General features: G+C 40.5%; 2 protein-coding genes across 5 annotated transcripts in view; both read right to left on the bottom strand.

The window, feature by feature from the left end:
- Nucleotides 1-588: 588 nt before the first annotated feature.
- On the bottom strand, nucleotides 589-2,580 carry spink4 (serine peptidase inhibitor, Kazal type 4). The gene is made up of 4 exons (XM_031289398.2): nucleotides 2,404-2,580; nucleotides 1,699-1,730; nucleotides 1,395-1,510; nucleotides 589-771 (listed from the first exon to the last, which is right to left on the bottom strand). Exons 1-4 carry the CDS (start codon nucleotides 2,498-2,500, stop codon nucleotides 726-728), a joined length of 291 nt encoding a protein of 96 aa, XP_031145258.1. The 5' UTR covers nucleotides 2,501-2,580; the 3' UTR covers nucleotides 589-725.
- A 166-nt stretch (nucleotides 2,581-2,746) lies between these two features.
- LOC116042878 (phospholipid-transporting ATPase ABCA1-like) overlaps nucleotides 2,747-25,018 on the bottom strand; it is a 42,091-nt gene continuing 19,819 nt past the window's right edge. For 3 of the 4 annotated variants that reach the window (XM_031289302.2, XM_031289305.2, XM_031289304.2), the window contains exons 9-49: nucleotides 21,733-21,976; nucleotides 21,476-21,615; nucleotides 21,261-21,377; nucleotides 19,443-19,637; nucleotides 17,822-18,030; nucleotides 17,547-17,723; nucleotides 17,237-17,459; nucleotides 16,691-16,912; nucleotides 16,386-16,590; nucleotides 16,141-16,254; nucleotides 15,430-15,604; nucleotides 15,143-15,274; nucleotides 14,912-15,051; nucleotides 14,667-14,804; nucleotides 13,974-14,203; nucleotides 13,778-13,850; nucleotides 13,444-13,646; nucleotides 13,200-13,251; nucleotides 12,892-13,005; nucleotides 12,512-12,660; nucleotides 12,225-12,349; nucleotides 11,725-11,823; nucleotides 11,363-11,552; nucleotides 11,160-11,254; nucleotides 11,022-11,054; nucleotides 10,597-10,702; nucleotides 10,233-10,307; nucleotides 9,731-9,900; nucleotides 9,435-9,612; nucleotides 9,183-9,298; nucleotides 8,934-9,078; nucleotides 8,633-8,756; nucleotides 8,377-8,506; nucleotides 8,020-8,203; nucleotides 7,699-7,805; nucleotides 7,248-7,389; nucleotides 6,856-6,990; nucleotides 6,619-6,722; nucleotides 6,407-6,499; nucleotides 5,618-5,861; nucleotides 2,747-5,504 (exon numbers count right to left, since the gene is read on the bottom strand). In XM_031289302.2, coding sequence (XP_031145162.1) covers nucleotides 5,361-5,504; nucleotides 5,618-5,861; nucleotides 6,407-6,499; nucleotides 6,619-6,722; nucleotides 6,856-6,990; nucleotides 7,248-7,389; nucleotides 7,699-7,805; nucleotides 8,020-8,203; nucleotides 8,377-8,506; nucleotides 8,633-8,756; nucleotides 8,934-9,078; nucleotides 9,183-9,298; nucleotides 9,435-9,612; nucleotides 9,731-9,900; nucleotides 10,233-10,307; nucleotides 10,597-10,702; nucleotides 11,022-11,054; nucleotides 11,160-11,254; nucleotides 11,363-11,552; nucleotides 11,725-11,823; nucleotides 12,225-12,349; nucleotides 12,512-12,660; nucleotides 12,892-13,005; nucleotides 13,200-13,251; nucleotides 13,444-13,646; nucleotides 13,778-13,850; nucleotides 13,974-14,203; nucleotides 14,667-14,804; nucleotides 14,912-15,051; nucleotides 15,143-15,274; nucleotides 15,430-15,604; nucleotides 16,141-16,254; nucleotides 16,386-16,590; nucleotides 16,691-16,912; nucleotides 17,237-17,459; nucleotides 17,547-17,723; nucleotides 17,822-18,030; nucleotides 19,443-19,637; nucleotides 21,261-21,377; nucleotides 21,476-21,615; nucleotides 21,733-21,976 — 5,991 coding nt within the window. In that variant the 3' untranslated portion in view covers nucleotides 2,747-5,360. The remainder of the gene's footprint in view (nucleotides 5,505-5,617; nucleotides 5,862-6,406; nucleotides 6,500-6,618; nucleotides 6,723-6,855; nucleotides 6,991-7,247; nucleotides 7,390-7,698; nucleotides 7,806-8,019; nucleotides 8,204-8,376; nucleotides 8,507-8,632; nucleotides 8,757-8,933; nucleotides 9,079-9,182; nucleotides 9,299-9,434; nucleotides 9,613-9,730; nucleotides 9,901-10,232; nucleotides 10,308-10,596; nucleotides 10,703-11,021; nucleotides 11,055-11,159; nucleotides 11,255-11,362; nucleotides 11,553-11,724; nucleotides 11,824-12,224; nucleotides 12,350-12,511; nucleotides 12,661-12,891; nucleotides 13,006-13,199; nucleotides 13,252-13,443; nucleotides 13,647-13,777; nucleotides 13,851-13,973; nucleotides 14,204-14,666; nucleotides 14,805-14,911; nucleotides 15,052-15,142; nucleotides 15,275-15,429; nucleotides 15,605-16,140; nucleotides 16,255-16,385; nucleotides 16,591-16,690; nucleotides 16,913-17,236; nucleotides 17,460-17,546; nucleotides 17,724-17,821; nucleotides 18,031-19,442; nucleotides 19,638-21,260; nucleotides 21,378-21,475; nucleotides 21,616-21,732; nucleotides 21,977-25,018) is intronic. The other variant, XM_031289306.2, reaches the window with a different exon arrangement.

Here is a 25,018-nt window from a genome sequence, read left to right as displayed (position 1 = left end):
AACCTCAACCCTTACCCTCACCCTAACCATAACTTAATTATATCCCTAATCATACAACCAAGTCTTAACCCTCAAACAGCCCTTTAACCTTGTGGGGTCCAGCATTTTGGCTCCACAAAGCTGTCGGGACCCCACAAGTATACTGGACTCCCGGTTTTTGGACCCCACGAATATAGTTAAACAAGCCCACACGCGCACACACACACACACACACACACACACACACACACACACACACACACACACACACACACACACACCTGAACATTATTGACCAGTGTGTTACCCAGTATAAGGAGTGTAAACATTTGTCTTTCCCACAGATAACCAACCGTTCATTTACCTCCTGCCTTCACTATCAAAGGAATGTTTTTTAGATTATGTTACCTGAAACATTTCCTTTAATTTTTTTCCCTTGCCCTTGTATCACCTCCATTGCAAAAAAACCCAAAGCAAAACGTATACTAGTTGCCTTTCCTTAATTTCTTTTATTTCTAGCATATGTTTTACTCCTTCTATAAACATAATCCAAACTTTGTTGACTGGAATATGGATTTTATTGACTAAAAAAAAGAAAATAACAGATGGTTGTTTACTGCTGATATACATTTATTACTCATTGCATTGACAAACATTTAGGAATTGTAATTTCACAGATCCATGTTGGGTCGATAATCAGATCCTGATTGGTCATCCCATAGCGCTGACATCATCTCCTGCGCAGGTCAGCAGCTTTCCTCTTTGGCAACCAAAATGTCTATCTTGGTTGTTCTGCAAAGATGATCACAACATGACATGGCTGCGATTCATTCTGTTTTGGTCAGCTGAGATCTAGTTAAACTTCGTATCAGTGTCAGTGATCAGAGTGAAAATAAGGCCAGTCAAAAGATTTTGGGAGTAAATTCCAACATTTAAACAGTGTTTAAAAGCCATCACTGAGGATTTTAATAAAGCAAGTTGTGTGTTATACGGTTAAAAGACGAAAGACGATAAATAGAGACAGAGACAAAGAGCACTTTATAGAGTCACTTTCTGTTGTTAGGCATCTGTGTGAAATTGTTTCTTTTTTCAATCCAATGCAAAATCATCGCTTGACATTTTGTGCTTTTTCAAGATTTGATTATCAGAAAAATGACATATCATTATCTAGTTATGACTAATGACCATTAGTTCATATCCTGTAAAGACAAAGAGATGAATAAAAGACAAAACTGTAATACTTCCAGTCATTTAAAAGCAGCCGCTCCTGTTAAGGTTCAGTATTGTGACTGTAGTCCTTACATTCATCCACCACCAGAGGGTGACTCCAGCACTTTATCCTCCATACAGTCGACTTGGATGATGTTGAGCTAATGTGTGAATGCCATGAGAGTGGAGCAGCTGTGTGTACTCACTGTCTCTGGGCACACAAGGTACACTCGTTGGCATAGGTGTTTCCATCGCTGCCGCACACGGGAGCGAGGTTCAGAGGGCACGCTATGATCTCCTCACCAAAGTTAGGACAGGAAGGCTGCCAGGAGATACACACAGGATCTGGTTTCTGGTGTGACTTCTCTCCTTCCATTACCTCATACGAATGTCTCAGAATACATGTTTATACATAATTCCTTCAATGACAGTTTATTTATTTATTTTTCATTCTCATTCTCTCTCTTATACACACATACACACAAAACACCTCCTATATGCAGCACACACCTTTCTCAGGAGTCCAGAGTTCTCCCGAGCATCTGTAAAGAAAGCAGATGACTTCTAAAACCATAAATCTATAAATTATTGACTCCATATACCATAAATTCGTGCCTACATGCAAGTACATGAGAATATTGTTAGCATGTAAAACTGACCGAACACCCAGAGACTCAAATTGCATGAATTTATACTGGGATTAGCAATGGTCAGTATTCCACCTTTGATACATTGTAATATAGTCCCTGTTATTAATATTTCTAAACAGTTATTGCTAATTGACTATAAATACAGGTAAAGTATATTACTATGTAACATTGACATACAGTGCACATGATTTTATGTGATATCCCTAAATGTGAGTATATAAAATACTGTACAGTGCCCAGCTAAGCAAGCAAACAAGTATTTTACATTTGTATATTTCTCTCAATTTCATTTTGTAGATATGTTTTTTTTAAACTTTGAAATCAATGTGCCTTTTTCGTTGTTGATCAGTGTAAAAAAAAGCCACATCAAATCCCCTTTGACACAATTTAGTAAGACAATAAAACATCGACACTTCCAATATGGGTGAATACTTTTAACAGGAACTTTGTGAACTGTGTTCATTCAATGGCAACTAAACAGAAATCCCTCAAAAGACATACACAATAACAACCCTCAAACTAGAATGTAAAAATAGCTATATAAAAAAGTGTTTTTCTTTGTTACCTTCAGCCACACAGATGAGCAGGAGTCCCAGAAAAACAACTCTTCCAATCATTATGTTGGTGGATGAATAACTAACAGGAACTTCTGAGCGTGTCATCTGTTTTTACTGTCAATATAACTGGTCGGTGTGGGTGGGAACACAGCAGGTGAAAATAGACACTCAAATGCATGCACACTCTAGAAACTTATAGTCATCGGCGCGCATGCGCACACACACACACACACACACACACACACACACACACACACACACACACATAAAATAACAACAACAACAATTAACAATTAATTAAAACAAGTTTTTTGTATCTAGACAAACATGCAAAATAATCAGGAGTTTTTCTTCAAAATGTATGAATTTGTTTATTTATTAATGTAGTAACTATAACAATAGTACAATTCGTAACAGACTCAAACAGCTGTTTAATACTTAAAAATGTAAACAAATAATAATATTGAGCACAAGAAGAAACAATCACCACCGTAATTCTGCCCTGCATGTCTCTCTTTATCTAACTTCTGTCTCTGATTTTCACTCTCAATCACGTCTTCCCTCTCGATTTCAAGTTTCAAACAAAATGTTTTAATGCAGTGGTGTAGCTTCATTTTGTCTGAATGTTACCTGTTTTCCAGTGCAGAGATTTGTTTTTTTAAAGTCTGATTTACCATACCCAAAACCCTACTTCTATGTCTTTGACACAACAGGCTATGAAGTCTATAAAGTGCTGACATTTAGCTGAGGGTTTTGGTGCGTTCCAAGATTTGAGAGAGAACCCGTAATGACAATCTTGTATCAATCTAAACCCTGAATACAATTTTTTTTGGGATATTCTATAAATCGTTACAAGCACAACTGTAACTGACGTGGTCCCTCTTTATGTTGTCTGGCTTGTTGACTAGCTCTGGAAAGATAACTGTGTGAAGCATCTCAACCTCATGTCTAAAAATTAGAGTTACTGACAGTACAGTTAACTTCAGTGTGGCAGCTTATTAATGTGGACTGACAGAAAGATGAGAATTTGGCAACATGACTAGAAGATAGAAAAACTAAATGAGGTAGCACACATTTGACATAACATGTGCTAATATGTTTCGAGCTGCTAACAATAGATAAAGAACTGTGAAATCAAAGCACAACTTAAACTTTACAAAACAGTTGCCTCCTCCGTATTATGCTGGTTGATCAAAGATATATATTCAGCTCCATTTGGCACAGATACTGTTTGTTTACTCCACTGATAATGTTTTTTTGACTCGACATCACAAAGTTGCTACTGTACATAGCATCCACATCGGTGCTGGCTCAGGTCTAAAACGCTCCCATCGTGCCCTCGCAGACAAAGCACACACTGGAAAGGTCACCATCTTTAGATCAAACACAAGCAGAGTAGCTGTGAAACTGTCTTCATCATGCATGAGAGCTACAGTTTTACCTACAGGAACATTTTCACCTAATCGCCAAAAATCCCATTTTGATACAGAACAACAGAATTTTGGATTTGGACTCCACATATACATATGTGCCAGTAATCCCACAACAATGAAGCACAATTCAGTCGTCTCCAGTTCTTTTAAAAGCCGATCTGACGGCATGCTTCGGTACACACACACACACACACAGAAGTGCTGATAATCCCGGTGTGTGGCCCAGTGGAAAGCATGCAGTATATATTTCCAACTTTCAGAAATCAGTCAAATTTCTTCAGCAACCTTCAGCTTTCTCTTGAAGTCAAAACTGCTAAGTTAGTGATGGTCATCTTGCGTCCACTCTGATTAACCTTCAGTTCCTTTAAAGAGAGCAGGGCGAGTAAAAACAAGCCAGTACAGCAGACTGCACATCTTGTACAGACATCAAGTAACCACAAGATTTTTTTTGTTTTTGACAATGAAGGACACAGTTTTTATAAAAACAGTCAAGTTTCATTCACCATCTTCACAAAAAGCCCCTTTTTTGTGCTTTGATGCGTGTTGGTATCTGTTTTATACATTCCTGGGCAACCTACATACATTGTTGTTGTTGTTTTTTTAATGGAGTGCTCAGATTTCTCTCTCCACCATGATACAGTATAGGCACTGTACTAGACAATGTCAAGGGCACAAAGAACATTAAATAAAAAAGACAACTTTGTTATCAATCTCAATTATAATCCAAACAAAGAAAGAAAAACTCCATAGAGGTTAAGTTTGTCTATTAGAATTAAATTATCTTAAAAAAATCAATCAAATTAGTAAAAATGAATGTTACTGGATTGTGACTGAAATCAATTGGATTGTAAATGATGGTTTTACCATCATCTGCATAATAAAACAACTGCGCTTGGTAATGAAGAGAGATCGAGAGAGGTTTGACTCTGAATAAAAAAGTAGTCTGCTCGTCTTATAGCAGTTGGCAGTGAATGATCTGAAATTTTAGTTTAGTTTTTTGCTGTCATGATTTCACGATACAGAGCAGCACATACACAGTCCCACTGACTACTGCTAACTACTTTTAGGAACAGGGATTAAAAACTAGAGATATTTCCTTCCATCATGCCGATGCTGTGCCCATTGAGTGAGTAGCAGGGCTACAAGCTTTCCAGTCTAGCACAGCATTATCATCCTGCTGTCGCTTTAAGTCTTTTCTTTCTTTCTGTCCATCTAGTGAAGGAGAAGCACCGGTCTCCAAACCATCACAGGAATATCTTCTCATCTTAAATATATTCATATATATTTCTTGCATTGATTTGCATTGGGTTTTCATTGTTTCAGTGTCACAATACCTGCAGTCTCTGCCTTTTCAAGAGGCTGTGCGCTGAAATGCAGGTCCACTGAGAAATGATAATTAAAAAAGACTAAAAAAATCGAAAATAAAAAAATGAACATAGTTTGTCTCCCCCCTGCGGTTAGTGGTCCATATTTTCTGGGTTGGGGGAGGGTGGGTGAAGCAAAGCAACTCCCACTGATGGTATGTTGTAGAATCAGACACAGCTCTCCCGGGTCTTGTTGTCTGTGAGGAAAGTGTTTAGCTGGGAAATGTCCACTACCACAGCGTCCAGTTTGTTCAGATGGGCATCTTTCAAATGGTCCTCATCACTTTGGTCCTTGGCGAAATTTACAAACACCTGCGGGAAGGGAAACAAAATGAAGGAAAAATTAGCATGAAGGAGAAATTAGACTCAGCCTAAACTAAAGTCACAATCCAGTTATAGTGAGATCCGTGGGTGCACTTCCTTACTTGGTCTAAAGTTGTCTGTGAGACGGAGTAGTCCTCTATGCTGAGGGCCTCCTTGTTCTGTGAGAGCAGGGAGAAGATGCGGGCGAGGGAGGTGAGGGAGGTGGGCAGCTGGTACTGCAGCATGTTGCGGTGTTTCTCCTTCAGTGTGCTGCCAGGCAGCTCCCGCTCGATGAACTCCATCGCCGGCCGAAGGTCTGGGTCTGGGCCAGCCACCCGCAGGATGATGGTGTAGCCATCACCGAACCTGTTAAGAATGCAACGAAGCACATTTCACTCAACTGAACTGTTTAAGTCAGGGTTCTTCAACAGGGGGTCCGGGACACCTAGGGGGGCCTCAGAGTCAATGCAGAGAGGCCTACAAATATTGTTAATTTTTGAAGGTTTTTTCAAAATTTAAAAAGTCTTAACATGAATCTAACATATTATTAACAAATATAAATCCCCACTGCTGACTGGCCTATAGTCAAGGTAGTCACTAAGGCCATCCACAGATGTGTGCCACATGTATGTTTAACATTATTTATAAAATCAACCCAACAATTATTAGGCTATTTGAAAAGCTTAGTATTCTATGCAAAAAAGGGCTTTAGGCTGCCCTACAAGTTATTGTAGGCCTAATTTAAACTTCATTTTATAAAATATATGTAATAGGGGATCCCTGCTGCATCTCTCTTTCAGTTAAGTGGTCCTTGGCTTAAAAAACGTTGAAGACCCCTGGTTTAAGTGACAACCTTTCAGTTCTTATATGTGTGAGCTTTTGTGAAATACTATTCTGGCATGAGTTCCCACCTGTTTTTGAGGTGCTGCACACTGCCCAGACAGCGGAACCTGCCGTTGACCATGATGGCCATTCTGGTGCAAAGTGCTTCACACTCCTCCATGCTGCAAAAACACACAGGAACACACCAGGTTAGTTATGTTGAGGTAAATATGTAAATCAACAAAAAAAAACTTTTAAGTTCAGTTAACTGAATAGATATAATTCAGACGGCAAGTCTAACCTGTGAGAGGTCAGGACTACAGATCGTCCCTCTTTGATGATGCTCAGGATTGCGTTCCACAGAGCACGACGTGCTTTAGGATCCATGCCTGTGGTTGGTTCATCCTGTAAACAGGAAACAACAAATACTCAGCTGCTGCTACAATGTACTGTTGAAAACACAATCCACTGTCTTCAGGAACTTCTGGGTCACCCAATTCAGAAGTATTTTGTGTATGTTCGAAGATGTTCTACTGACCAGAAAGACTACAGGTGGTCCTCCTATGAGAGCGATGGCAGTGGACAGTTTCCTCATGTTTCCTCCACTGTAGCTGCCCGCTGACTTGTCCACATATTTGACCAAGCCCAGCTTCCGGATGCCCCACTCTGCCACCTAGCGGACAGGATAAGGTTTTCATGAGTGTCAACCATTTTCTTTTTCTTTTTGCACATACATAAAGCCTGATAATGATATAGTCCGTTTGTTTATATGTATAGACCGATATCCCAAATAATGCCTCAGTGGACTACAAAAATAGACAAAACAAGAAGTCTGACTTAAAATACCAATACAATAGGACCAATACAATATGTCATAGTAAATACAGCAGGCCCATGTACATGCGTTCATGTATTTTGTTTGTTGCTGACCTCACAGACTTCCTTCTCAGGCACTCCTCTCAGGATGGCGTAAAACTCGAGGTGCTCTCTGCCGGTCAGCAGGTCGTTGATGGCATCAAACTGAGGACAGTAGCCCATGTTCTGATGCACCTCATGTATCTCTGTATTTACACTGGAGTGAGATAAACATATGAAGAAGAGTATAATTAATTTTTATAGAAAGCAAAAAAAAAAACATTACATCTTTTAAACAAAATGTTGCCTTGTATCAAATCTTTTCTCACAATAGAAAGAAAGCTGATTTAATTCACAGTGTAAATCAGATTGTTTCATAGAGTTTCGTTTAATTAAATCATTGATGCTAAGAATATATTATTGTGACTACTATTTCTTGCCAGTTAGGCAGGCTAAATAAACTAGAGGAATAATAGAAAGATTGGATGTATTGTACATGTATGTTTTGAGGTGTGATGTGTCTTACCTCTTGCCAGCCAGGAAGGCCTCTCCACTGGTGACCAGAGAGTCTCCCGTCAGCATTTTAAAGGTGCTGGTTTTCCCTGCGCCATTCACTCCCAGCAAACCAAAGCACTGCAGGAAAAGTGGGACAACGTCAACATCGGGACACAGTGTGTTTATTTTTCACATGAATACTATAGAGAGTCTTATCTTTATCTTGCACATTTGTTGTATCGGCTGATCATGCTGTATCATCCTCTTACAAAAATAATTTTCATAAACTGTTTATCTGTAGGCTACTGAAGAAAGCTTAGAATAATGTATGTATATCTTGTCTGTATCGTACCTCTCCAGGGGGGATGCCAACACACAGCCGGTCCACTGCTGGCTTTTGTTTCCTCTTGTAAATCTTAGTGAGCTGTCTGAGCTCCAGGATGTCTGACTGTCCTCCTCCGCTCAGGATCCTCTGTCGCTCTCTGGCCACATCCTCATCTTCTTCCCCAATAGGCTTCAGATGACTGGTGGATGACCTGGAAGGGCCACAGGCAACACATTCACATTCAATCCTTCACCCAGAAGGGAATTCAAATCGTTGTTTTGTTGTGTAGTCTTAGTTATGGATACAGTGTTATAAGGAAAACTATGGAGGGGTGTTTAATGAGTTACATTCTGACAGATCACGTGTATTGAAGGTTTCACCCACCTGGCCTTGAAGAAGAAGTGGTACTGAATAAGGACGGTGATGCCGAAGAAGATTACGCCCTCTATGGCCATTGCAAACAGGTTCTTTCCCACCATGTCCCAGGCCAGAGGGGAGCGGAATCGGTTTTCCCCTGCAGAGAGCCAATCAGAACCAGAGAACATTTAAAGACCCTTAGAAAATGTACATTTACTTCCCTTGCCAAAAACAAACAAGGATACATTTGCGGTAGTTTGTAAAAGAGGTCTGCTGCAATTACCAAATCTCTCCAGAGCGTCGGCCATTGCCTGATTCTTCACCATGTCGATCAGTCCTCTGCCCAGACAGAAGTGAGGGAAGATGAGGAACACGTTCTTCAGGATGTCGTTGATGCCACCGACTTCCTTAAATAGGAATAAAGTAAATATATAACAGTTAATATTCACTCGTGAGAGGTAAAGCATCCAATCTCTTCTTAGTTTGCATTCAAAAACCTCTCTTTCTTTTTTTGAATCAACAATCAATCACCCTACTGCTACTCTTAACTATCTGAATCAATATGACTTGGAGACATTATTTACATTGCTTCCAAACAGCTCCAGGACAAATGTGGAGACGCTGCCGTTGATTCCTATCAGGATGTTGACGCTGGTCAAAACCACATAGGCAGTGCTGGGGATCTTAAAGAAGAACGAGGCTGGGTACATCAGAGGGGTGATCGACCATCTGGAAAAGAGATACAAAGATCATTTTAGATGAGGGGAGGTTAGACAATTAGAAAAAATAAAGAAAAGTAGTGCCAAAACAACTTGAGTGTGTGTCAAATTTACCCGTAGAGCAGCAGCAGCAGTGCCAGCACAGGCAGATTGGTGGAGGAGACGTAGGCGTCTTGTTGGAAACAAATGAAGATAATGATGACCAGTGTGGCTGGGACGATGTAGTTGCACTGTGAGAAAAGAAGAGGGTGAAAAAAGGGCTTCAGTTAATTTGATCATGAAAATAACTGCATTATGTTCTTATTTTTATTTGGACTGGAGAGGAGCCAATGGGGCCAAGGGTCCAGCTCGACTGAAATATCTTACCATATCCCAGACAAAGTTGGCCAGCCAATAGAGCAAAGGCTGCACTCCGCTGATGAACTGCAAGTGTTTAGCCTTGTTCACTCTCTCCTGGATGAGGAAAACAACAAAACTGGCAGGGACAAAGGACATGGCGAAGATCACACAGATGGAAACCAGCACATCTACTGATGTCGTCATCCTGAGAGAGGGAGAACAGAGCGACAGAAGAAGTGAGAATGACAAGCGATGTGTCTTAGAAGATCAAAGAGATGTTCACTAATTTTTAAGTGTACCCCCGTATTAACAGTAATACTCACAATGCGACCTGTGACAGCTGCTCCTTGGTGAGGTTGAGCGGATGATTGGAGGCAGTAATGCCAAACTTTGTAGGGTCTTGGCCAGCTTGCAGACTTGCCCGCAAGATGCCATTGTTCAAGACATTGAGAAAAGAACCGATGCTGTGCCAGCCCTTGTTGTTGAACCAGATCTGGAAATAGAGAGAAAGACAAATAATACAAATGAAGAGTATACACAGTATATGTAATTCATGAATAGAACAAAAAAAACAAAGGGGCAAGAAGTTTATCAGCAGTGTGGAGTTAAAGCTGTGCATCTTATAATCTACCACAAAGCAGAAATTAATTAGTACGCAATCAAACCACACAATATGAATAGAGTGAATGAAGCATATTGTGTCTATGTTGAAGAATTTGGTGAGGGAAGCTTGAAGGAAACCTACAATACCACGTGTTGTTGTATAACCACTGGTGTGTGTGTGTGTGTGTGTGTGTGTGTGTGTGTGTGTGTGTGTGTGCTAACCTTGACGTTATTCTTAGTGTCCAATCCTTGGATAAAATTGGAGAGACTGTGAAAGAAACGATCCGCTGCAGTTCCCTGGAGGGTGGGAGAGGCAGAGAGAGAGAAAGAGAGAGAGAAAGAGGGTGGGAGAAGGAGAACGTCGTCTTTAGCACATGGGTAACCTTAAACTGTTCAAACTGGCAGTAATACAAGTCTATCCAGTCTAGCTCCACTACAGCTGTAATTATTAAAAGCATAACCGTGGAAATGAGTCGCTGTATACAGCAGTTAGTGTCTTGCCCTGACTAACTGAACTCACAGTAGTAAGATTTACCACATTAGTTTAGTGCAGTTTGTAAAACAATAATGTAAGGAAATAGCTTACTCTCTCAAGATGGAAACGTCTCCTCAGTCGAATGATCGCATCATCAATTTCATCTGTGTGGGACATAAGCTGAGAACTCCTGGCGCCCAACGAGAAGCCACCGTATCTGTTTAGAGAACAATCATTTTAGGCCAGGCAGCTTTATTTGTATAGCACATTTCAGCAACAATTCAAAGTGATTTACATAAAACATTAAAGAGCAGTTAAAAACATCTGTTAAAGAGAATATAAACACAGCTAAAATAGAATAAGACGGGTATGAAATACAAGAGTACAAGTTACAGTGCAGTGTAAGAAATTAACAACTTAAAAGTCTTCAGCATGGATTTTTTTTTTTTATATCAGTGAAGGACACAGCAGAGAGGCACTCAGGTCAAAATTATATCGACAAATAAGCTCAAGATGGATCATGTCTGATTATGTACCTGAACTCGTTGACCAAAATCTTGTTCCTCAGACTGAAAGAGAAAAAGAAAACATGACTCACAGTCAGTAAAAGATAACAATGAAGCAAGAATTAGAACTAATTTAAGTGTGTCACACAAATGTAAGGCGAGTGTTACCTCTTGCCAATGATCTGAGCGTAGGTTTTAACAAGATAGTCTGAGATGTTTCTGCCAGTCAAATTCTGAAGAGTGTCTTGGTCACTGATCTTCATCTACACAGACAAAACATTGAATTAGCGTTATTTGGTGCGCATATTTGGTCTTTACCTTCGTAATTTTGGATTGATTAATACTTTAGTTTTGACTTTCTAATTTCTAACCTGTGGTGGTTGAAGTCCCCCAGCGCCAGCAGGACACTCCGGAAGCATCCTCTTGCGTCCTCCACAGCTGCACTCACACATGGGAGAGGGATTCTCCATTGACCAGTTGCCTTTGTCGAACATGTCCTTCACACTTTGAGAGACTTCCGGGACCGACCACTCATCTTCAACTGCTGTGCAGGGAGTGTCCCTGGAGCACAGAAATAGACACGTTTTTATTTAACTCCAAATCTCCATTTAATGTGCATGTGCAGACTACCATATTTGTGTTTTTATTAAAACTGCATGCAGAGCTACTGTAGATCTACAGTTTGTATTTTTATATTGCTGAATGTATGTTCACTTTTCTTCTCAAAACTCACTGTATGGGTTGTCCTTTCATGCAGTGTGTTCCAAATCCTGGGTTTTCTGTCAGAGCTCCCAGTAGTTTGTTGATGTGAGGGTCCTCAGGCATGTCATTACTACAAAGACACAGAAAACCCACTGCCTTTAATATTATATAGCATTTATTAACTGTCTTGAAGTAGAAATACACAAACAAATCATCACAAGCAAATTATGTTTAACAATCAATCAATCTGAATGAATTATGATGCACAGCGGCTACCATTGTGTTAAGACTGAAGACAGGTTCAAACATCGGGACATGTCTACTAATAATAAATTGACATTTAAAATAGCTTTATCATCAATTTATGACACCACAACTCTTTGAAACCTGTATTTTGAGTTTCACAGTTACTTCACAATAGTATATATAGAATGAGCAGAAATATCTTTCTTTTGTACAAGAGCTATTAGAGCTATATTGATGACAAGGAGAAAAAGGCAATTTTTCCATACATAAAGAACGATATCTCACCTGATGAAGGTAAACTGTTCTCCATACATGCTGTGATCCAGAACCAGACTTGGGTATTTTCCAAATGGAGGGACAATCAGACTGAACACCAGGGCAATACACACAAACACAGCCGGAAGAACAATCTGAAAAATAACAATATGACGATTTATTATAACAAACACGCATGAAAACTGACTCAGAACTATTGCTTCATTCTAAGAGGCATGGTTGATGCAACGGAGAAAGACCTACATTGACTACCTGTATATTTACAGTACGTGAATATGAAAATAGCATCATTGTACCTGAGCAAAGAAGCCTTTCCTGGAGCGCCGAGCGTAGAGGAACCGTTTCCAGAGTAGTGCAACAAACTGCTGTCTCTTCAGACTCCAGCCTTTGACCTGGTATGAGCCTTTGCCATCTGTTCCACTGAGCCAGTCGGTCTCACGGGATTCTGGACACAGACAACCCGATACACATGAGCAAACTTGTCTGTGTCCTGATATAGTAATATTCCTAATAAGTTGTTAGTAAGAACGTTGCAATATAAATGTAGTTCTTTAAACAAGGAGAAACTTTTTTTTCTATGTGGCGAAATACAACTTGGTGCAAAGACAACAAAGAGCAAAAGCAATGATAGCAACAAAACTATCATTGCACTGCATGCTGGGTAGTGCAGTTCTACCTGGGTCACCTTCAGAGTCGTTGAAATCAAAGTCGTCCTCAGTGAAGGGCTTCAGACAACTCTGGTGGTCTCCAAATGCATGATGGCGACGAATCCTGGTCGGCACGACTCCATCTGCAGCCACACGAGGGTCAACATGGTCATTTAAACTATTTGAAGTTCAAGTCTTCTGTATTTTGTTTAAAGATCACTCCCGTAATTTTCCAATAACCTAAAAGCAATTACTGATTCTACTAATATATGTCCAGTACATGGGCGTGTTAGGTGTGGAAATGCAGTGAATCTTCAAAATGCATCATGAATCTCACCTGATAGCTCAACAGCATCCACTCCACTGTCCTCAGCCACTTTCAAGAAAATCTGCAGAGTTGGAAGACACGTGATTAAAACATTGACAGAAGCATGTAAACAATAAATAAAACAGAACATTTAAAAAAAGCCATCCACACAAAGCATGTTTTACATGAGTCCTATTCTACTTTTTATAATGTTTACAATGAAAGGCCAACTACGATGAGACAAAAAGGTGTGTAAACTCTTTCTGCTCCTTACCTCCTCCAGGGTGGTATCAGATATTCCATAGCTAGATATTCCCAGGTCGGTGAGTCGGTCATCTAGCTCGTGGAAGAGCTCTACAAAGGCTCCATCTTTAGCTGACTGGTAGGGCAAGACATAGGTGATTTCGTGGCCAAGGTCCTCAACCAGGCGAGCTTCGTGGACGTGCTTGAATATCAAGTTGGAGATGAGGGACACATCTGTAGGAAGAAATCGGTAGAAAGAGGTTGGCGAGAGGGAATGATAAAACATGAACATCTTATATGCCGTGCAAAGTTAATTTCAAAGGAATAGATGTGTCACCCTTTAAAGTAGCCTATTCAGTTCTTACCAATAGTGGTGGTTTCACTCTCTGGTTCACTACCAAGACCGGCATCTGAACTGCTCTCTGATACACTGTCCTCCTGAACCGAAGACAAAGAGGGTAAACAGTTAAGTATTTTTTTTTTTAAATCTCTACAACACTGGAAGTGAGACTACATATCTTGTATCTGTTAAGAACACGTTCTCTGTAACATCTATCTTACCTTCCCAGCCTTCTTGCTGTAGGAGACGGTGCTGGCAGAATTCCTGCAGGACTGAAGTGTCAAGTCGTAGTCTCTCTTGACCAGGGTCAGGTAGTAGCCCGTGCCCAGATGGGTCTTCAGGAAGAGCGAGGAGCCTACGCAGCACAGCTTGCCGTGGGAAATGATGGCGATGCGGTCACCCAGGATGTCAGCCTCGTCCATGTGATGAGTGGAAAGGATGATGGTGCGGCCTGATAGAGGAACAGAGGGACAAACACATTAAGCTTATAAACTACAGAATTACATATAAAGTCATGTCATTTACAACATGTCTGTAAACATGCCAGAATTAGCCAAAAGGCTAGTTTTCATCTGCAGTCCCTGGTCAGATGTTACAATAGGCTTCCTAAAAAGCAATGATAGGCAACCTAACATGAGCACAACATTAAAAATACAAATATATATAATGTATATATATGTAAATACATGTGCACTAGATAAAATCACATTACATTCTTGTCTTATATACAACAACTAAAATCACATTTCAGTGTAGTTTAAAAAAAAAACCACCAACATCAACATAATTAGATAAATCTATAGCCTATATAAACCAGACATACAAAATTAATATAAAAAATATTAATATTAATTATTTAAAAAGAATGAATAACTACTGTTACTGACTAAGCACCAACAATCAGGTGTGTTTACCTGGTCTGTATTTAAGCAGCAGGTCCCAGATGCCCCTGCGTGCGTATGGATCGACCCCGGCGGTAGGTTCATCCAGGATCACAACCTTGGAGCCCCCAACAAAAGCCAGGGCCACTGACAGCTTCCTCTGCATCCCTCCTACAAAGACAACATGAAGAAAAAGTCAGTATGACTAATGTAAAACATGTCTGATATTACTTGTGAATAGACTAAAAGGTAAAAAAAACAAAATTTAAATAACTGACCAGACAGCGTGCTGGTGAGAGACTTTCGTTTGTGAGGCAGTCCGACATCGTTCAAAATTTGCTCTGTCTCAGCCTTCACCTTCTCCTCCGGCAGCCCCTTCAGACGGGCGTAGAACCAGATGTGTTCCTCCACCGTCAGCCTGGATCACAGCAAACCAAGAAATCACACAATTACCAAAACACAAGACGGCAAGTGTGCAAAGAATTCACTTCTTGATGCTGAATACGTACATGCTGAAAAGTACGTTGTGCTGGGGACAGACGCCCAGATTCTGCCGGACAGCGCTTAGTTCACTGCGGATGTCCTTGCCGTGGATATAGGCTGTGCCAGATGTGGGTGGAAACAATCCTGTCAGTATTGACCTATCAGAAAGCGGGTAAGAACACAACAGTCACCATCAATTGCCATCTCAACTGAGTAGATTTAAAAAAAATCTTTTAACTAGTTTCAGATGCTCAGCTCGGTTAAATTTAGGATTATTGTAGAATCCCTGCAGATAACATGTGTATCATCTTACATAGTTGTGGTCTTGCCAGCTCCATTGTGACCGAGGAAGGAGGTTATTTGTCCCTTATAGAACCTCAGGGACAGTCCGTCTACAGCCAGCTTTTTTCCATGGCTGTAGACCTTCACCAGATTCTCGATGTAAACACCGGGCTCGATGTGGCTCGGCTCCTCCTCAATACACACAGCTGAGGACAAGGACAAAAGCATTTTAGCAATAACATAAACAGAGGTTTGAAAAGATAAATAGAGGTAGGGATCATCCATCTGCACTTTAAAGACTTTTTTTGAGAAAATATTCAGCTAAAGCGACAATTCTGGAATACTGAACCTCATCTCTAGCTACCTGAATGAGGGACATTCTGCAGTTCTTTATAATGTTCTCTGGGCCTCTCGGCCTCAGTCGGCCACAGCTGCAAAATCTGAGTGTTTTGCTGAGATTCATTTAGTTTCTTTTCTGTTTGAATGAAGTTTGCTTTATGATGAGTAAACAGGGTAATTATTCTAGTCTTGCTTCGTGAAAGAGACAAGAGAACTTGCATTCTTAGTCAATATAGCACACACTCTGGATTTGTTTTGTCAGTGGATTACATATACCATTAGTACTGATTGGACATCCAAATTAAAGCTTGCAAATTTTCCCTTAATGGTTTATTAACTGAAAATTCCTCCCTAAACAAACTATAAAAAAACAAATAGTGATAATAATGATAATGATTTGTACCTTCAGCGTTGCCCTTCTTTGACAGAGGGGTAGAGATGTTGTTATTCTCTTTCTCTCCACACCAGTACGACTTAGTGAAAGGGAAATACCAAGGCCTGGGGATCCCATACTGACCTGGAAAAGAGTGAATTGTTTTGTTATTACTACTGTCCGCCAAAACAACCCTAACTATTATAATGTACATCATTGATTTAGCACTTTACGGGGAAAAAATACTACAATTGTAAACCATATCCATGACTCACCAGGGAACACATTTTCGATGTACCAGGTCATTATTCCGTAGAGCACAGCGTCAAACAGCATGAGGCTGATAGAGGTGGTCAGGTTGTAACTGTCTTCCTCCAGAGGGCTGGCCAGCAGGTTCGACCACTGGATACCCACTCCTTGCTCCTCAAACAGGGCAAAGTACTCACAGCCAAAACCAAAAGCCACCGGAGACAGCAGACTCTGTGAGAAGAATAGAAAAGCCAGAGTTTAGCTCTCAAAACAAAATATTGAGTATTCATGTCTGTATTCAAATGTGTATTATTCAATTTCTTCTACACACCACTATAAGTTTTGCTCCAAAGCCAACATAGTCTTGCCAGGCGACACACAGCACGTAGGGCAGATAGAGCGTGAAGTATATAATGCCACCGCAGGCGGCTGCCAAGTTGGCACGAGAGAACAGGGTACTGATGAGGAAACACTGCATGATGGTAACAATGCCGAAGGATCCAAGGAAAAGAAACACCACGCCTGGGTCACTGTATGGCAGCAGGCTTCCCATCTGAGTGTAGAAAGGGGGGAAAAAGTGATAGAAAATGAAATAGTTTCCTGGTTACAGCAGTATGATATAACTTGTTTTCCACAATTTGATGACATTTCTAGACAATGAAGTCCTTGTGATCATGGAAAAACAGAGTGACTATCAAGTTAAATGTTGAGTATAAACATGATGAATGTGAGTATGTTCACTTGTTTTCTATAATTTGCTGACATTCCTACATGATGACAACATGTATTTAATGCATGCATGCATGTGTGTGTGTGTGTGTGTGTGTGTGTGTGTGTGTGTGTGTGTGTGTGTGTGTGTGTGTGTGGCAACACCAACCTTCAACAACATCACCAACAAGCCGGCGCTGATCAGGAGCGGGATTAGACTGCTGATGAACCAGCTGAGCCACAGGGTGCCGTTGTTCAGTCCCATGATCCTCATGGTCTCTCTGAGCCGGGCCTCCTTCTCGTACACCACACCCTTGATGATGATGGCTACTGAGTACATCCATGCCAGGGTCATGAAGAGAGGCATTGACCGACTCATCACCCGCAGGAAACTGAAAAAAGTGAAAAATTGGTTACACACATTTTAGACTAACTGTACAGTTAAACAGGCAAAAAGTGTTATTACTTTGGTCACTTACATGTCATCAACATAGCAGGGGTAGGGCATCTGCTGAATGTAGATGCCTGTCTTCTCTTTGGTGCCAGTGATGGCTCTGATGATTCCACGCTCAATGATGTCCTGCAGGTAAGAAAATCCGCCCCAGACGTACCGAAGGTCCTCAAAGGGGTCTGCCCTGGGACCGGGGTCCCAATAGCTGCAAGGCAAGATGACAATCAGTAAAGCTCATAAAAAAAACATAGGAATATGCAAAGAGTTCTGCAATTAAATAACAGTTGGGGCGCAGCTTCTTACCCATCTTTAATCTTGTTTGTCCTCTCCACATTATCAATGTCCATGCGGATCTTGTAGTTTACGTTGGGAGGCAAGTCAGCGCTGCTGCTATGGGTGATGTCAGGAAACACGATTCCAGCCCAGAACTTCTGGTTGTTCAGAAGACCCATGGACTTGTTGACCAGCCTCTCCTCGTTAGCTACTGGCTCCAGCTTGTCCAGGTTCACACACTGAAAAGGAAAAGAGAGGGGTTATGACATATTTTACTATGACAGTTTGACTAGGAATGAAGATGCATTTGCATGAGGTGTTTTTTGGGTCTAAATGGTGTATGAAGGTCTGTGTCACCTAGTTAAAGAAGGATGGAACAAGAAAACATGCCTGAAATTACAGCTTTTCAGAAGTAAAATAGTCTCACGATTTATCTCTAACAGCTGAATGTCCTATTTGCAAGTTGTTCTAATAAAGAGCATCTCCTAAGTAGGTAAAATGTTATTATAAAATTGTCTTAATGGTAAGCTTCTGATTATAATAATCAGAACCCTACCAGGGTGTCAGACTTTTCACAGCTCCAAACAAACTAATCCACAAAAATTATAAAAATTCCTGCTTACAAAATGACATGCTTTCCTCACAAACACCACTGACAAGTTGATAATTATAATGAACTCTATACCCTATTACTCAAACTCATGTGCCTCAGTTGGACATTGAGTAACCACACCAGAGTCGTTTAGCTGATTTGTTGAGACCTCCTACAGATTAGCCTCTCACATAGCTGGCATAAGCTGATTTATACCACGTTGCCTCATACTGTGTGAGAAGCCAATGAGTTCAGAAAGCATAAGAAAAATACAGCATGAGAACCCCTAATACTGCAGGTATTACAGACATTTATGTTCGTGTAAGGCCTTGACATCGTTTTTGGTGCAAGGAATGTCAGTTTATGTTATGATCTCCTCTAAGGTTGAGACACAGTCAGTAGGTCAGTGAGTTGTTTGCAGTGTTGCTAGTTATAATAATATGTGATACCTAATTTACCATAAGTTTAAAATTCCCTCTTTTTTAAATTAGTATTGTGTTTATGCATTTTATTGCATTATCCACATTCGTAAGGGGGGGGGAGACTAAGGGGAGTCTAAGGGCATGAGGTGGATTTAAACCCACAACAATCATTTATCATCAATTGTTTGCATCATCAGTCTATAGAATGGAAAACATCATTACTTATTTAGCTCATCCTAACATTATATATCAGAGGTACATCACAAGGCTATTAGTTCACAGTTACCACTGAACCTGGATGTTTATTTTATAGGCATCCCACTGAAGAGATTTCCTGACATAGATAAGTAAAACGTTAAAAAATTAAAATTCACGAGAGCACAAACATTGATTAACATTTGGCAGGAGTTTAGGGTCTGTTTTTTATGACTTAGGCTTGGCTTGGCTCTGGCATACTGACCCAATACCCAGAGACAGGGAGCAGTGACACACTGATTCGATTTGGTGAGGGAAGGAAGGGGAAAGAACATTTGATTTCCAACCATCCATCCATCCTCGTCCGCTTATCCGGTGTCGGGTCGCTTACATAGTTGTGTGTGTTGGGGTGATGCATACATATTTATGCTAACACACAAACCTCCATGAAGCGTGAGATGGTCTGTATGGCATGGTCAGTTTCGTTGAAGACGTCTCTCCAGGTATAGGCCGATCCTGCAGGTCTGTGGTCCTCTGAGACCTTAGACAGGAAGGCTGATACATCTGACACACGCCACTCAGTCCCACTGAGCTGGGCATTAAAGAACGCAGCACTGGCGTTATTCTGGAGCAGGGTCTGGAAAAAGGAAGGTTTAAATCATTTATTATAGAGTTAATGTACAATTACTGGCTACAGAAACCTAAAATAATGAAGACGATACAGATAAATATTTACAGGCGGCTCAGAGTCTTCCTGTCATAAGACTTTCATTATTAAGCTAATTCTTCTTGCGCCGTAAAATTCAAACAACAGATACAAAATAAGCAGTTGAATAATCACTGTATTCCCTTGGGCTTGTTTGGTTTTGTGACCTTTATTACTGCTCTGTGTTTGTGTGGCTTGTAACCTATTTGACTGTCATTAGACTTTTTTTGTGATCCCTGTTCCAGGCTTTTCTCAAATTCATTATCTCTATTACCACAGCCCTTTTCTTTTTTCCCAGACAGAGAAAACTATTGCCTGACAGACAAAGGCTAAAAAGGCAGAGACAGCCAACTGATCAAAGTGTCTTCAACATGAAGCTATTTTAGAGAATCACCATTCGCCACTAGGTGGAAGTGGTGCTTATGCAATTTACATAGGAAGAGTGGAGTTTTGGCAAAAAACTGAGAAAAGACAAAAACATTTCTAGCCAGGAAGAGCCATTTTATGAACTATATTCCATCTGAATTTTCTTTTTTTTTTTTTCTTTTTTTTTTTAAAGAAGATGACGGTAAATGTATTATTTCAGTAGAGTGACTGTAATTTCATACCCATTGATCTATGCAGATCAAGTAGTCCTGTGTGCAAGAAAACCAACACTTGGTGCGCTTGTCCCAAGTCTTGCTTTGCTTTATGGTTTTAGAGCCGTATTTTAATACCACACTGAAAATGCCTCTATGCTTTGTTTTAATTAATCAAGTTTTATGGTGGATCTTAACTTGTTGTCCTTTCGGGTGAATTATCTGTCTGTATATTAGTCTCTCATTTTGTTGCTCTTACGTTTACCCAAAAGACACCAGCCAGTATGAAAAATTAACTTCTCTTTGCCTCAACCCACAAGAGGTGGAGGATAAACAAATTTTATAACATTCAGAGTCAGTCAGATGTTCTAATATAGTCAGAACATGGATCCATACTACAGCAGTCTGGGTGGTGACCTCTACAGAAGTTGTATGGTCCTTTGCAAGTCACGTCAGACACATAATTATGATTACGTCACAAAGCCGCACAGATTTCTATCTTTAAACCCCTCATGTAAACAGGAAAAAGGCTAAGAACAGGCAACAGATATCTACAACAGACAAGTTTTGGGGAAGGCACGGTCGATCTTAGCCATCCCCGACCAACCACTCTTGGAGGAATTTGTTCTTCTCCCTTCTAGGCGGAGCTTTCTCAGGTTAAAATGCAATCGGTTTAAATTTTCCTTTGTTTCAAATGCAATAAAAACGCCTCATTTGCACTGAACCTTCACTGCCCTGCTCAGCAGCACCTTATCATGGCCTCCATTTAAATGGTTTGAAACTTTAAACGAAAAGATACATACAGATATTTGGTTGTTTTCTGTAATTGTTGTGATATATGTCTCACGTCCTCCTGTATGTTGTGTTTGTGGTTTTGCCCTCTACTGCAAATCAAATTCCCCCTTCGAGGGACAATAAAGTTCTGAAGTGAACGCAGCTTTAATGTGTGTATGTGTTGGCAGTGTATCCAACTTACCCTGACCATGTCCATTTCCTCGCCATTCTCCATGAAGTTCCAAACTTTGGGCCTCATTTCCTCCCACATCCCTCCGATGTCCCTCAGCACGCCGAACTCCTGGAAAGTCTTATTAACCTGCAACCCACACACACAAACACGCTCAGTCTCATTCAATGGGGCTTCATTCATTATTCTGATGAGGGTTTACAAAGATGAGAGCGGCCTTTTGATACCTCCTGGATGATTCTCTGTGTGGCTGGAGTATCTGGGGTGTACAGGATCTTCCCCATGAGCAGAGGCTTCAGAGCTCTCCAGATCATCCTGGAAATGGGGCTGGACTCCAGGCTACGCATCATGTTGTTACAATAGGGAGCTGGAAAATAAACACAGAGACATTTTGAGTCTTGAACCTTGTCTGTCTATGAAAAAGAAATCTGAAAAAGGTAAAAAGAAAAGAAAGAAGTTGTTTCAGGTAGCTTTGGACACTTACTGGAAGAGTTGTCATAAGCTGAGAAAGGTTCACTCTCGCTGTCGTTGCCATGGTTTCCAAACAGGGCCTTGTAGTTGTTGTCTTCATACCAGTTGAGAGACTTGATTTTGAGGCCGCCTCCCTCTGGGTGTCCGCAGACGATACGTGAGACAGCCTGGTACATCTGGTTTGGAGAGTCTGTGGCATTTTCAGTTAGATACAGGATCTCCTTACGCATGTCGTTCCAACTCTTCATACTGGCAAACTGGAGGGAGAGACATAGACAGAAATATTAGCATGATGATGGTTGTAAGTTTGTTAAGTACATGTATCATTCCAAAATCAAATGTTGATAAGTTGGAGGATACAAATACAGACATATCTCGTAGACCCATAAAGCACATTTGAGATGACAAATATTGCCCTTAAAGAGGCTGTTCTCGATATTAAGATTAATACATGAAGACATAAGATTAATAAAGCAGCAAACAAATATTTGCTACGTAAAGATATAGTGGAGGAATGGCGTCCTGAGCAGAAAATGAAGTCACACTTCTGTGTGTGTTCTAATCCGAGATTCCGAGAAAAGTTAAACTTTTTAACAAAGGAGAACTCTGCAGAAAATGAGTTTAGTCTGGGAATTCATGGGGATCCTTGTATCAGCTTCTAGTAACATAAAAAGGGCAATCTATAACTGTTCATGAGTTTGAGATGTGTCACCACATCTGTGTTCAAACTTTATGTGTACATGCTTCTTCCCTCAGGGAATCTCACGTCTCATATACTGTAACTCAGTGTGAAAAGTGAAGTTAATATGTCTACATCTACATTTGAAAGGCTATCATCTGTCACAACCGAAGCAGCTTATATGAACTCTGTGTGTGTGACGCTGTAGGTTTTAAGTTATTAAAGGTTATCATCTGCACTATGGGTGGTATTCCAGACAGGGAAGTCAAGTGCTGCACTGCGGGGTGGAGACACTTAGCACTTAGCCGTCTGCCTGGCTAAGATAAAAATAACTGATGTTCCCGGTCCTATCTTTCTCCCTCTGTGTGTGTGTGTGTGTATTTGCATCTTTCTCCAGGAGAGAGGGCAGATAGCATATAACACAGTGTTACTTACATGTTTTCACATTGTTTCTTGTATAAAAAGCAACTATGTTGATCTATGTTTTTGGAGTTTCTTTTGTACATGTATGTATTGTCCTGTATTCACTGGTGTTAAGAGGTTTACATCTCCAGTGTGCAGCTGCTTCTTTGTCAAATACATTCTCAGTGCTGAAGGCTTGGGGGCAGTGCAGTACTGTTCCCTTGTTATCACAGTACAAAATACTTTTATATTATTATAATTATAGTTCAGTATTGTTGGTAATTTCAGAAACAGGGAAAAGCCTGAGCATTTAGTTTTTAATGAATTAAACCTAAACTATTAAGTCTCCACTGAATATTTTTGATGAAGTAAGATGAGCTAATCTCCACAGGTTTCAATATTATTCTTCCTCATTAATGCAAAAAGTATGCTTGATTTAGGGGAAAATAATTTTGTCAGTTAAAACAACAATACACATATGTTTCTCTCCTTTTTTCTGCTGTTCAGTAATTCCTTATTCTATCTACCCAGTTAAGTGTAAACAGACCTAATATTTGTTTCATTTTCTTGTGACAATGAAATGATGTGGCCATGCTAATCATAACTACAGATCATATTCCTCTAGTCCCCAGAGAAACTATCCTTGATCGTCTATCAACATCATCTACCAAGCCAGTGTGACGTCTGGCTGAAGGGAGCAGGAAGTTCATTTCCATTCACACGGCGGGTTACTTCAGGTCAAGAGACAAGTTGCCACAAGTTCCCTGTTAATGTCTCCAAACTGGTCAAGTGCACATGCAATTTTGTCACCAACTCGTGATAGGGAAGGAATGAAAGGAGGGGTTTTGTGTTTTCCAAGCAAGTAAAACATAGAAAGGGCAGAAGAAGAGGGGAGCTTTTGTTTCCTAAGAGTGAACCACAGGAGGTTACTTGGGCTTACGATAGGCTTGGGCTCTGTGTGTGAGGAGTGTAGGAAATCACACCTTTCCTGAGGTTAATATGGGAGGAGGTCAGAGATAGGTGACAGAAGTGAGACTGAGAAAGAAAGAAAGAAAGAAAGATCATAGGAGTTTGCAGCAGAGCAGGAGGTGGAAACGAGAGCAGAAGAAGCGAGAACAAAGAGAGGTTACTATCGGTCATTCTCCTAATAGGCAAACCTCCTCAAGCTCCACAAGTAGAGCGCTATTATACTGACAATTGTTACTAAGTACAGACTCACTAACATAAAAACACACACATGCGCAACACGTTAAAGGGTGGACATGCCATGCATGGCTGTTTCATGACAAATAAATTGTTTTCTCAACTGTATAATTTCTAATAAACTGCCCAGTCTACAGCATGTAATTCTTATTCTGCCTGTCAACAAGATATTTAACACTGTCTTCCAACAAAGCGAAAGTGAGACATACACACACACACACACACACACACACACACACACACACACACACACACACACACACACCTGCACTCCCTGAGGTCATTGTGTATGCAGTTGCTTTGCAGCTAAACATGCAGCCACATTAAACCTTCTCCTTCCTTCCTGCTCTTTCACGCGCAAAGAACTGGTGTAATAATGTGTGTGTGCATGTGCGTGTGTTGTGTTGGAATGTTTATGTGTGTAACCAACTGTGTCTACCAAAAATTTATGTTGATCTGTGTGAGTGAGTATTAATTTGCCTTTGCTGAAAACGCTTTTGTGTGAGTGAGATATGTGTCATTTCCCCTGGAGGTATGACACCCATGTTACAGTAGCTTAAGTGAGAAACACACACACACGCACACAGACAGACAGCAGAAGAGGACTGTCCCAGAGTTACCTCGTAGAAAAGCCTGTGAGGTTACTTAAGTTCAAATTTCCACTCCAGCACACAGCTATTTAGACCAGAGCAGCTCAGGGGCCAATCATAAATTAATTGTTGACATGAAATAATGCATTATAACTCTCTAAACCAGTTGTGACCTGAATATTACAAGACTTTAGGATTAGTTTGTCTTAAAGGAAACTAGGGTCCAGCCTTACATAAAATGACATATCTTTGTATTCTGACCATATCAACTTTAAATCTCTAAGGCAGTGATCAGGTTTTGGAACAGAGAGGTTACTAGAGTTTAGTCTATTCACACACTCTACCGCTTAGCTAAGCAGCCGCTTAAGCTACTTATGGCAAACAATACAAAGACACGAATGTTTCCGAGAAGCATTTTCAATACA

The sequence above is a fragment of the Sander lucioperca genome, chromosome 4 (assembly GCF_008315115.2).
Source record: "Sander lucioperca isolate FBNREF2018 chromosome 4, SLUC_FBN_1.2, whole genome shotgun sequence".
Lineage (NCBI taxonomy): Eukaryota > Metazoa > Chordata > Actinopteri > Perciformes > Percidae > Sander > Sander lucioperca.
The sequence above is the reverse complement of the archived record's forward strand: the minus strand, read 5'-3'. Positions and strand labels throughout refer to the sequence as shown.